The 13,905-nt window shown below is 38.9% G+C and overlaps 1 protein-coding gene across 5 annotated transcripts in view; it reads right to left on the bottom strand.

Moving 5' to 3' along the window:
* The window catches only part of FXR1 (FMR1 autosomal homolog 1), a 59,434-nt gene extending 45,903 nt beyond the window's left edge, over positions 1 to 13,531 (bottom strand). For all 5 annotated transcript variants that reach the window (XM_032407129.1, XM_032407127.1, XM_032407130.1 and 2 more), the window contains exon 1: positions 13,451 to 13,531. In XM_032407129.1, the coding sequence (XP_032263020.1) occupies positions 13,451 to 13,501 (51 nt within the window). In that variant the 5' untranslated portion in view covers positions 13,502 to 13,531. The remainder of the gene's footprint in view (positions 1 to 13,450) is intronic.
* Positions 13,532 to 13,905: the final 374 nt, after the last annotated feature.

Genomic DNA, 13,905 nt, shown 5'->3' on the forward strand with positions numbered 1-13,905 from the left:
CTTGAAGTATGATGTACAAATCTAAAAAGATGCATGAATCCCTTAGAGAACATTCCCACTAAATCACTAAGAACACATTCTAGTCCAGAAAAATTCCTTTGAATGCAAGGTAAACTATCCTTTCAAATTCAGCCATTTCTTTAAATTTCTGAAAAATCCACTCGTAACCTCCTATAATTGCAACTCATTACATCACAAAATTTACATTCCTTATCAAACAGAAAACAAACTCAAAAACCTTAATACTCAGCAAACTACCCAGAAACCAGACAACTTGAACCCTCAATTTAAAGATTTTAGAGTGGAAAATCCAAAATCCTAAGATGTATACCCTAAAGCTGTAACTTTTACACCTCAAAAACTTTTTTTTTTTTTAAGAATTTTATTTATTTGAGAGAGAGATATCACGAGCAGGAGGGAGGGGTAGGAGGGGAGAAGCAGACTCCCCAATGAGCAGGGAGCCCAAAGCAGGACTCAATCTCCGGACCCTCGGATCATGACCTGAGCCAAAGGCAGACACTTAACCAACTGAGCCACCCAAGCACCCCAACCTCAAAATTCTTGTTAGAAGAGTTTACTGACTGCCAACAGACTGAGCCAAAAACTGCCGCAAGAAACCATACAATCTTCCTAAATGGGGGGGTAGGTTTTTTGAGACTCCAGTCTCAAGTAGTAAAAGCAAAGGATCCATCAAAAATCTCTAGTTCACATTTATTCTCCTAAGCAAAAGGTAAAAAGTTCGCACAATCACATCACTGTCTCCTTCAAAATATTCTTATATAATTTAAGATTCACTCTACCTTTAATACTTCTATCAAAGCTTTTCTTTCTAAAGTCTGTCTCAGGATCACTTTCATGAAATTTTTAATTTTTATTTTTCTACTTGGCCACAACAGTCAAATAACATTTTTCCAGCGTGTTAAAACATCACAGTTGATGACTTAATTACTGAAGTAAACTTGTGACAAGATACCGTATTTCTAAAAATACATGGATTAGAATAAATTCTCTCTATATTAAAGACATTGGGCTCAGTTTGTCAGATTCTGTGTTACCTCTATATGGGCTAACTCTCCATTTTCCCCAGCTGCATCAGTTACTGCTGTGGATAAAGATGATTATGAAAACATAACCAAGAGAAAAGTTAATAAAGCATAATTTATACAAAATTCACCTCAGGTCCTTCCATGCACCGCCCCTAAGAACAGCCACTGCAGATTTGATTATCACTTGTTATCCTTTGATCAATTATCCGTTTATTTACTGATTTCATTGTTTGGCCCCAGTCTACCTTCCCAGCCCAATTTGTTAGATACTAAATCTAACAATTTAGTATCTCTGAAACCAGGATACATCTTACAATTGATGGCAAATCTTAGAGAATAGCAGATAACCACATGGCAATCAGGATATGTCACTGGGCATGTTCAAACTTGGTTTGCTTGCAATTTTCTGTACCATTTGACTGCAACCTCTTGACATTTCATTCAGCAAACCAATGAAGGCCAATTTTAGGAAGGATTAAGGTTTCTTACCAGAAGGCTGTTCTGTTGACACCTTCTGATAAAATCAAGAAAGCACCAGCACCAAAACTTGCAGAGTGGATGAAAATTCTTGCAAGAAAATCCTGGAGATAATAGAGAGCTCTTTTAAAGTATGCTTGTAACATCAATGCTCTCCATGGCACTGAGGAAGATATTGTAATAAGAAACACAATCACCTGAATGTGAAGATGTTTAAACCAATTTATTTTGTTTATATCTTCCATTTTATGCATGCAAGCGTTTAAAGACATCTTTCAGGGGCGCCTGGCTGGCTCAGTTAGTGGAGCATGCGACTCAATCTCAGGGTCCTACATCTGAGCCCACACTGAGTGTAGAGATTACTTAAAAGATCTTAAAAGTAAGTAGGAACTACCATTCACAGATGTTAACTGACAACACTTCTTAGTGTCTCTCAGAACTAATGTCACTTTAGATGAAACTGTGCGGATCTTCCACTAACTTCCCAAATCTGTGTATAGAAAAGTAGCCTATTCCTTAGACTCTAAACCCCAATTTAACTGTACAGACACCTCTGTCGCTGGCTCACTTTCATACCTCAAATCAACAGGTCAACAATCAGAATCATTTCTTGTCCTGCTTTGCACTCTACATGCTATGATCCTTTTTACAAGAGTAAAAATAAAATTGAATACAGCACACAGTATTTTTTAACCAGGGTTCTAAGAGAATACAGCCCAATCACTAAGACATTCACTATGGTTAATGAACTAACTTCTCTCCCATGCATCTACAATGGTACTAGCTATGCACTATCCTTACAAGAACTGAGAAAATAGTGTTTCTGTATTATAATTCGGATGAGACACTCTATCTATTATGTTAAAAAATGACTTAGAGGCTCCTAGCACAGGTAATCATCATTGCATAACTTTATATATGTCTTAATTTGCAAACGTAAAGAATCAAAACTTCTTAGTATTCCCAGGCATTCAAGTGCCCGAAGTACTTAAAGCTACTCCTCTCCCCCAAAATACCATGAGAAATCTTCCTTCTGGTGCTTTTACATCAAGCAATGTAAACAACTGACAATTAAACATTTATGTTTCTGGACTGTGTATTCAGGTAACAGATATAGAAATAACTCTCATTAGAGAAGGAAAAAAAATCTCGCTACAGCACAATGGTTTCACTGTTAAGACTGGGTCTCAGATCCACTTACTACGTGACAGGTAAAACAAGAGGGGTGAGGGCAGTAAGGTAAGAGTAATAAGACTCCTAACTGGCTGTATTTTTGCCACAAAGGAAGTCACAATGTCCTCATTCAAGGATTCTTTACATTCTTCCCAGAGCACTCCAAAGACTTTCTGGAGCAATTCTCTGAAGGTTCTATCAACCCTGAATGAGACTGAGCTCTCCTGGATGCTAGGCATCCTCCCCCCTAATTCCCCAACATGCAAAAACAAAACAAAAAACCCAAAAACAGATGATTTTTTTTTTAATACGCAGTACTAGCACGTTTGCCTATGAATATTCAAAAATAAGTCCTGGTGTAGTGAAGATAAAATACATGAATTAAAAACACAAGAAAATTTAAGAAATTCTATGTATAAACATGACACAGGCTGCGTTTAACCAGGACTGGAAACCCTGGAGCCCTGATAAGGAAAAAATAGTTCGGTATGTAAAAAATAAAACTTCTCTATAACCAGAGATACCAAAAAGTCAACAGGTATTAAATGAGAAGAGGGCACTCTTACAATAAATGAATCCTAAGAGATCTCAAAAAGTGACAAAAGACATCCAATAGGAAAACAGGCGAACAACAGTTTATGGAAAAGCAAATCCAAATGCCCAACAAACATTAAAATTCACAAGAGGGAACCTGCAAATGAAAGTTCCATTGAGATAACCATTTATACCCAACAGACTGGCCAAAATTAAAGATTATAGAACCCATTTTCTGGCAAGGATGTACAGAAAAGCTTTTATATTTACCCACAGAGAAAATAGGAAGGGTTAAGCCTTTTGGAAAGTAATGTTAACATTTATTAGAGTTAAAAAAGAAAAGTTCCCTTCCACCAAGCTTCCCATTCTTTGAAACCTCTCCAATGGAAACAGATATGTGGAGTGGCAAAAAACTGAAAACAGAGTGAGTGTCTATTAACTGGGGAATGGCTGGATATCATAATTCTTGCCATGAAATATTATGTAACCATTTAAAAATAAACTACACTCCAAGGGAAGACAGCCAAAATACAGACAATCCTATTTTTATAGAGCAATATTGGAAAAAAAAAAAAAAAAAACCGACATGTATATACGAATATGTATCTATGTACCATTCTATTGAGTGTAGAGAAAAATCTAGTATGATGTATACCTGGCTATAAATATTACCTGAAATGGAGTGGGAATGAGAGATTATGTGGCAAAGGGGAGCAAGGAAAAAAAAAAGGGAAAAAAATTTACAACAAAGCAAGTTTGTGAATACTCAATGCCTACATGTAAAATTATACATATGCATATACAAGCATAAATATTCTTAAAAGAGGGGCGCCTGGGGGGCTTAGTTAAGCATCTGCCTTCGGCTCAGGTCATGATCCCAGGGTTCTGGGATCAAGCCCTGCTTCCGGCTCCCTCTTCAGCAGGAAGCCTGCTTCTCCCTCTCCCACTCCCCCTGCTTGGGTTCCCTCTCTGTGTCTCTGTCAGATAAATAAATAAAATCTTTAAAACTACATATATATATTCTTAAAAGAACTGAGATATATCCTAAAGCACTATGTCAACCAGCACTTTTTTCATACAGCACATATATACAGCACCACTCCCTGTTATCTTTTTAATTTTTCCATACCTAGGGATCGCAAATCTAGATTCTAATTAACAAACTGGTCTGATGCCTACAACACCTAAAACATTTGAATTATAATTTGATTCCAGTAACAAGCACAAATATTTAAGACTAATACTGCAATCAAATTTCTTAACTTCAAGCAGTACTTTTTTTGAAGACCTGCATAACTAAATCTACAAGTTGAAGTCATTTGAAATCAATGGACACATGTTCTACAAATAAAGTCCACAAATTTACTGATTACATTATGTTAGAAAAATTATTGCATTATGGAGTAAGTTCTAACACGGAAAAGAATTATTCCAAGTAAACCTTCAGCATTCATTAGTATTGAACATTTAACTACTCTATTTTAAAAAATGACAATGAAGATATGAAGATTTCATAAGAATGCATAAATACCTAATAACGCTTGTGTATCATTGTTCTTGGCTTGTTAATTTCACATATCCAACAGTTCTCCTTGAAACTGAATTAGTGGTTCCACACAGCCACCTGAAACTATTATGACTTTCCAGTTGGCAAGGAGTTGAAGTTCCCCATAGTTCTAGGTATCTGTAAAGTTCTGTGACCACATCAGAACTCGACCAAGGTCAATATATAACAGCTAAAAAAAAATTTCTCAAATGAGTCAATCAGAATCAGAAATGAAGTTAATTCTGCATGTATGCCATTACATTACATAAATTAAAAACAAATCTGTGTGTCCCAAAGCCAAGAATGAGAGATTCATCTGTTCATTCAACAAACACATACAAAAGCCCTACTATGTACTAAATACACATAACAAGCCACCAGAAAATTTAAGACTTGAAAATATCCTATAATCTGAAAAACTATAAAAGCAGAAAGTTACAAAATGGAAAGAAAGAAGTTTTACTATGATTAATTAGCCACTGTAAGAAACACAGAGATATAGAAAGCCTGAGAGTCTGACCCCGAAGAAATCAATAGGGAAGGCATGCCATGTTCATCTGCCAAAAATAACTACAAACTTCATCAGTTATTACTGGAGAAGACCTCTACTCATTCTCCCAAAAAAGCTAAGCAAAAAATGCTGAGGCTAAAATAAAGGAAACAAGTTAAAACAACTGATACTTAACTGAGATTTAATGCTGGCTCAATTTTGCCACTGCTTTCAGCATCTTTTAATATAAGGACAAATAAACTAAAATTGTATGTATAAATAATATATACATTTGAATCAACAAAGGAATCCTTTGTATTCATTTTGTTTTGCTCAAGCTATTACGACTTGGTATTAGAAAATTTAACAGAACTATCAAAGACTCTTACTATTGACTAATAAACATCTGCCAAATAATATTCTAAAACCTTTTAATACTCAATATTATGTGGCAAGATTACCCAGAGGTGCCTCATCATAAGAAAATTTGAAAAAGCTTCATGTACAGTTGACCCTTGAACACAGGAGATAGGGGTATCCACCCCAACACAACTGAAAATTCACATAAAACATCTGACCCCCCAAAACTTAATACTAATAGCCTACTGTTGACCAGAAGCATTGCCAATTATATAAACAATCAACACGTATTTTATATGTATTATATACAGTATTCTTAAAGTAAAGCTAGAAAAAAATGGTAAAATCAGGACAAAATACATTTACACAAGTGGATGCATGTAAAGGGTCAACTGCATATGCATAAAGGATTTCAAATATTTCCCAAAATACACTGTACAATGAGCAATATGAAGTAGCAACTGAGAATAGTATATTTAAAAAACATATACCTAGTTTTAAGATTTCTAATAGCCATATTTAAATAAGTAAAAAAAACAAAAACAGGTAAATTAACGTCAATAATTTAATCCAACGCATCCAAAATGTTTTAACAGATAATCCCATTTTATTTTTTTTAATGTTTTATTTATTTATTCATGAGAGTCGGGGCGGGGGGAAGCAGAGGCAGAGGGAGAGGCAGGCTCCCTGCCTAGCAGGAAGCCCAATGCGGGACTCGATCCCAGGACTCTGGGATCATGACCTGAGCCGAAGGCAGACGCTTAACCATCTGAGCCACCCAGGCACTCGGTAATCCCATTTTAAAATTTTAAATCATGATTAAATCATTTGTTCTCTTGACTCCCACTGTATTAACAGCTTGTTAGTAATAGTATGTAATTAATAACATGATAAGCCATACATTTGAACTTTAAAAAAAAAAATCACTTTGAAGGAGGAAAAAAGGGCCCTGGCAGGCCAACAGGCTCAAAGAAGGATGAAGAAGATGATGATGATGATAAGGAAGAGAAGGAAGATGAAGAATGGCTATCCTGTAATTGAGGAGTGTGCATGTGTACTTGGGACAACTGTTCTGCTAAGAATGTGAATTCAAGTGCAGCTCAGCATTAGCTTCAGTATAAAACTGTTCAGATTTTTTTATAGCTGATAGGATTATTTTTAGAGAAAATACTTTTTTAAAAATCCAGGTTGTTGGGGCACCTGGGTGGTGCAGTCATTATGAGTTTGACCCTTGGTTTCGATTTGGCCCAGGTCAAGATCTGAGTCCTGGGATCCAGCCCCACGTCCCGCTCAGCAGGGAGTCCACTTAAGATTCTCCCTCCCTCTCCCTCTGCCCCTCCCACTCATGCATAACTCGCTCCCTCTCTAAAATAAATAAGTAAACCTTCAAAAAAAATAAAAATAAAAAATAAAAATGCAAGTTGTAGCTGTCTGACATCTTCCTACAGTTAGATTTTAAAGCTTCTGATGTTGAATGTTTCTAAATATTTAAGTTTTAATTTCTTGACTTGTGTACGTGTACTGTAGCACAGCAAACTTGTAGGTTAGTATCAGTAGTGAATTTTTGGTTTTTTAGAATGTTGCATTTGGGTGTTTTTTTTTTTATTTCTGTAATAAAAATATATGTATTTAAAAAAAATCATACGGGGCGCCTGGGAGGCTCAGTCGTTAAGCGTCTGCCTTCGGCTCGGGTCATGATCCCAAGGTCCTGGGATCAAGTCCCGCATTGGGCTCCCTGCTCCGCGGGAAGCCTGCTTCTCCCTCTCCCACTCCCCCTGCGTGTGTTCCCTCTCTCACTGTCAAATAAATAAAATCTTTAAAAAAAATAAATAAAATTAAAAAATCATACTTTACCAAAGTCTGAAAAACCAATCTGAACTTTGAATCAGCCTATTTTATGGACCTAGATTCACTTGGCCTCAGTTTCCTCAGCTGCTGGTAACATTATCTCCCCTTCACTGTGATTCAGAAGACTAAATTCACATAAAGTATCTGCACAGTCTGATAGCCTGAGTGCTCAATAAATAATAGCTTTCTTAGAACTAGACAGAACCTTAATGAACAGAACCTAGCAGAGACCACCACTTGATAAATCGTTAAAAAGCAATCTAACTGCCTAATACTGCAGATGAAAGAAAAAGAGGGGTCTTATGACCACCTAGTACAAGAATTATGATCACTCATGGAACGCCTATAGCTCTTCCCACTACTTTAAAAAAAAGGCGGGGCGCCTGGGTGGCTCAATCCGTTAAGCATAGACCTCTGGCTCAAGTCATGATCCCAGGGTCCTGGGATGGGGATCCTGCTTCTCCGTCTCCCCACCCCGACTCGTGCTTGCTCATGCACTCTCGCAAGCTCTCTCAAAAAATAAAATCTTAAAAAAAAAAAAGTCAAGCTAGTTTGGGGTACCTGGCTGGCTCAGTCAGAAGAACATGCAACTCTTGACCTCAGTCAGAGTCATGAGTTTGAGCCCCATGTTGAGTGCAGAGATTACTAAAAATAAATAAATAAATCTTAAAAAAAAAAAAAAAACTAGTTTACTACATCCTTAACATTGTGGTAGAGAACTTGCTTCTTGAATTATCAAGTGTTTGCCTTGCCTGGTTTTTTTAAGATTTTATTTGAGATAGAGAACAAGCAGCAGGGAGGGACAGAGAGGGAGAGGGAGAAGCAGGCTCCCCACTGAGAAGGGAGCCCAACAAGGGGCTGGATCCCAGGACCCTGAGATCATGACCTGAGCCGAAGGCACTTAACAGACTGAGCCATCCAGGCACCCTGCCTTGTCTTTCTAACTAAAATACTTAAGTATAAGCCCACTACTCTGAGATTTCCTTTGAAGAACCTCTATTGCTATACTAAATTAGGCATTGGAAGTGAGAAGCTCTAGAGTTAAATCTCATTTCAGCTACATTTATTTATGGACAAGTTACTTGTTATTGCCAGTCTCCTAGTATGTAAAATGGGAATAAAAACACGTATCTCGGGGCACCTGGGTGGCTCAGTCATTAAGTGTCTGCCTTCGGCTCAGGTCATGATCCCAGGGTCCTGGGATCGAGCCCCACATCGGGCTCCCTGCTCTGCAGGAAGCCTGCTTCTCCCTCTCCCACTCCCCCTGCTTGTGTTCCTTCTCTCGCTGTGTCTCTGTCAAATAAATAAATAAAATCTTAAAAAAAAAAAAAAAAAAAGTATCTCATGGAGTTTTTGAACGAACAAAATCAGAAGATACTAGTATAAGCTTCACAGACTAGTAAATAAGAGACACAGTAAACTATTATCTTACAAAATGCACACAAATATCTGATGTTACAAGAAACATAGAGGCACATGAAAATATGGGAAAAAGTATGTTTTCTGTACATACATAAAGCCAGGCCTTGACAATATATCTCTCGGTAGGTAAAATTTTTTTTTTGCTTTTCTGTTTTCAGATTTTTTCATACTTACATATTGCTTTTATAATACAAAAACAAAACTTTACAAAAAAGTTTAATTTTTAAAAATTAAGTGGCCTTTTCAGTTAAATCTTAGTTCTTTCAGGTTTTTATAAAAACACATTTTAAAACCTGCATGATTAGGGCGATCTTTGGAATTTCCGTGTGTGGACTCCCCATATGTACAATATTAAGTTAAATCTTTCGCTAAAAAAATATTTCAATAAAAAAATGTACAACTGAGAATTATCTTTAAAATATCTGAAATGTGTTTTTAATTTAACAGTGTCCCTAGTATTAAGACAACCACTACCTATCTTTTCCTTAATTACTAATCTGCACAAAGAAATCAATATTCAATACTAACTTTGAAAAGTCCGTACTCTCTCAAGAAACTCCTCTACTAAAACTCTATAGGTCATCATCATTAATGTTAATAAACCTACTGCGTAATTTAATTACTCTCAAATTCCATTTTAATATTAAATTAAGGTAAAGTAATAGGAAATTCTGGAAATATTGTAGCACTTTAAAATTTGTAGTCAAAGCAGAAATTGCAGAACTCCAAAAGTAATTGTCTTCTAGAGAAGGCCTGAAATTTCATTCAGCCATCTTAGAGATTACACATTTCCTTGGAACACCATGGAAACTTTCCTTTACATCAGCCAGAAATCGAGGGACTTACTTTCAACCTCTATTTAAATTATATTCTGCCCATGGCTATGCAAGTTGCAATGCTATTACAAAGCTCAGTATCATATACATCAGTTGTTAAGCATTTTAATGACTCCAAATGGGCACAGGGTTTTTTGGGGGGTAACTGAAATGTTCTAAAGTAAGGTTGTGATAATGGTTGCACAACTCTATAATACACTAACAACCATAAAATGTAAATTCTATCTTAAAGCACCTTCAATGGCCAGTAGTATAAACCTTAAGATGCCTCATTCTAGGTAAAAAAGGCTATAAACAAATTTTTATATAAAACTATATCCCCTATCAGGTACTTAACATATCTCCCACTCTTCCCAATCCCCAAAGATTTACAGAGCTGCAAAGAGAAGCGTATTAAGTTTTTATCTCCTTAACAAACTACAGATCCACGGTTGTTTAAAAAAAAAAAGCAAGATGCAAAACAGTATTAAAAAAAAAGATCTTAATTTTAGGTCACATCTTCTTTTAGCTTTTCACTGGTTCCAATTAATTTGTAAGATGAAGTTTCAGTTCCACCAGAAAATCTTTAATAAATGTCTACAGAGCACTGCCTCAAGGCATGATGATACTGGCTACTAAACCCATGACTGAAATTGTACTGCGATTAGCATTTACAGCTGTGTGTGTTTGTGGGGGGAAGGGAAGAAAATGAGGAAAATCAGAATCACCTGCACACTGAAAAAAACACCAGGGAGAGAATAAACCAAAATGTTAACAGCTGTATCCGAAGGCAACTTTTGTTTCCAAAATGCCCTGACCAATATTATTGTTTTTAAATTAGAAAATTTTACTTAAAATTAAATTGCTGCTATGCTAAATGAAAGAAGCCAGAATCAAAACCCTCAGCATACTGTATGAATCTACATAGAGGACATTCTGGCAAAGGTGAAACTATGGGGACAGGAAAACCCTCTAGGATCTCGGGATGAAAAGAGAAGGTGACTACAAAGGTGCATGAGTGAAATTTGGGGGACAGTGGAACTCTTCTATCTCCATCGTGTTGGTGGTTGTTACAGGACATTTACGAAAGCTCACGTAATTATGTCCCAGAAAGGTAAATTTTATCACATGTAAATTAATCTAAAAAAATTCGTGTAGTTAAAATAATAAATTGCTTGTGCAGTAAACCAATTTTTTTTCCAAGTGAGCAGTTCCGTGGGATTAAAAAACTGGGGATATGAACTACTTCAAACCCTTCATTTTACAGAAAAGATATGCTCAGGAGTGCACGGATGGGTAAACACATGGGAATTCTAGGTCTGTACTTCAGTTTACCATTACCTAACTTCAAATCCAGGGCTCCTCCTGCCTCACCATTCTCGATCTTCCAGAGTTCTGAAGACCCCAGTTTCCACAATGTCCAAGTGGATTACAATAGGACATAAAATTCTAAACCTTCAAGTGCAATTATTTTAGTACACACTGTGGCTAGGATCCTTCCCAACCTTTGCCAAAGTACCACCTTTCTTTGTGAAGTAAAAATGAGTAATGGACTCAATGTCTAAGTAGAATCAAGCAGATCTGTAGAATAAGGATAAGGATCAACAATACTTCAGAGTTCCAAAATGGGGACATTCACTGTGAATTTGATTTTTAAAAAAACTATGAAAAACCAAACACTACAGAGGTGCCTGGGTGGCTCAGTCGGTTAAGCGTCTGCCTTCAGCTCAGGTCAAGATCCCAGGGTCCTCGGATGGAGCCCCGAGCCCACCTCCCTGCTCAGCGGGGACTCTGCTTCTCCCTCTCCCTCTGCCCCTGCTCATGCTCTCTCACTCTCAAAATAAATAAAATCTTTAAAAAAAGAAAAAACTGTAAACAATCTTACTTTCAAACTGATAACCTTAAATAATCTTATAAAATAAAAATAAGAAATGAGTATTTTCTATAGTGATCAACACAAATACTTGGCTAAAAAAGGAAAGTCCTATCTACCATCCACATGCTACAAAGTAAAGGCAAAAAAATTTTACTTTTTCAATTTGCCAGGGGGGAAAAAAAGCATACCTCTGTTACACAACAACTGTATCACCATACAGTGGGAATATGAAACTTTTCCACGGGCGGTGTGCAAAAATGATGAACCTTACATACCCTTGACAGTAAAAGTATGGCAAAGCCCATTCTTTGTGCATTGTGCCACAACTGTATCTAGGGTAAGAGAAGGCAACCACTAGGTTTCAATAACAGAAGTCAATGAAATATCTACTCAAATTTCACTTAGATCTTTTGTTTGACACCAAATGTTAAATCTAGACTGCTAATATATGGAGTCAAGCAAAGAGACTCCTTTCCACCGGGCAGTCATTGTTTTTACTTTATGTTGACCACCTAAGGAGACTTAAACTTGTAAAAAGCTTAGGGAGATCCTTTAGACGCCAACTGATTCCCTACCAGGTTATTACCACGTGACAGTTAAACCAAATCCACATAGCTTATCAGTAAACTACAAAAGGGAAAACAACGCTAACAAGAGGAAATTACGACCACCCCGTGGGACAAAAGGTACGCTGAAATGAAACCCAGAGAGAATATATTCTGCGTACACCCAATACTCCTGTATTAAGAGGAGGCCCTTCATAAAAATAGCCAGGACTCTCAAACATTTGAGATCCTGGCTTAGTAAGATTGACTGACAGACACAGCTGGGGAGATTTTGTATTGATCTTGTAACATCGTGGTATACTTTTGGAGAAAGAATCGGGACAAGGGGCCGTTATAATGGCAAAACTAAACTGTAAGGACTTCATTTTCAGTTATGTGACCCCTACACTGGAAGCCCCCACTAAATTCCTCTACTCTCGAATTCCTCTTCTGTTTTCCAGTCCCCATCCCATAATAATGCACCTCGCGGTGCAAACAAACAAAAAACCTCGTGGGGAAGAAACAAAAATCAACAGTTCTTTCCAAAAACACTGGATAACTAAGATTTAAGAAATTAGTCACCTCCCCACCAGTCTCCCTGATCGACTTCTTTTTTCAATCTTACTTTAAAGCCTCTAACTCTAGCCTTTTCTTCCGTAATAAAGGGGCTAAGGCGCCGCCCAATTTCCCAGGCCGCAAAAATATTTCAACCCGCCACATTACAAGGTTTTCAGTTTTCTCTTCGATCCTAACCCTCAATTTGGCACCCGCTTCCCCGTGAGACACTAAAGTTTATTATCCCCAGATCCTAATACAAAGGTGAATTCTTAAGATTCCGCGACGCAGCCCCCCCCTCCAAAGGGGTGGGGAGGGGTCGGAGCAGCGGGCCGAGGCGCTCCGGCTCGGCCCAGTCCGAGGGGCGGGGGAGCGGCTGTGACCACACAATCCCACCACCTCCTTTCACGACTCCCCAACCTCCCGGCGCTCAGGCCTGCTCCCAGGGAGCTCCCCGCCGCCCAGCAGAGACTCGGCTTCTCCTCACCGGCCCGCAAAGGGCCGCACTAGCATCCAAGAAGAAGGTTCATAAGTAGGAAAACGCAAGAGATGTCCGACGTGTTGTTTCAAAACATAACGGAGCCCTGGCCCCCGAGACCGTTAAACCGCGGGTGGAGGGGGGAGAAGCGAGGAACCCAGCAGCACCGGGCTTCGGCCTGGCCGCCCTTTTCGACTCCAAACCTCACTCTCCGGGACCACCAGCCCTCCCCCAAACCTGCCTTAGCCCCCAGAACACCCGACAAAGCGGCAAGAGGGTCAGTACCTTGTAGAAAGCCCCGTTGGAGCCGCGAACCTCCACCGTCAGCTCCGCCATGTTGGAACCGCAAAGGCCGCTGGGAAGAGATTCTAGAAACTTTCCAACCAGAGGGGAGGAGGGGGGAGGGGCGTAAAGGAGGCGGGGGGAGGGGCGGGGAAAACAGGGCGGGGACTGGGATCCCCCGCCCCACAGCCCTGGGGTCTCACAGCGCAGCTCGGGGTCTCACAGCGCAACTTCGACTCTCCCAGTGGGATCCCTCCGCTCCTTACATCACTGGTCCTGGGCTCCGCCCGCCGCTGCCAACGCCCCGTTCGCCTCCCGACACAATCGCCAGACCTTTGCTGACCCGCCTCTACGTCCCCGCCCTCCAGTGCCCACGGCTTCCCTGCTCCGGCCGGTGGGTACCTCCAGCCGCCCCGGCGTGAACTGTCTGGCCGCCGCCTGCCCCACTCATCTGCTTT

This window comes from Phoca vitulina, unplaced genomic scaffold (genome assembly GCF_004348235.1).
Source record: "Phoca vitulina isolate PV1807 unplaced genomic scaffold, GSC_HSeal_1.0 scaffold8, whole genome shotgun sequence".
Classification (NCBI taxonomy): domain Eukaryota; kingdom Metazoa; phylum Chordata; class Mammalia; order Carnivora; family Phocidae; genus Phoca; species Phoca vitulina.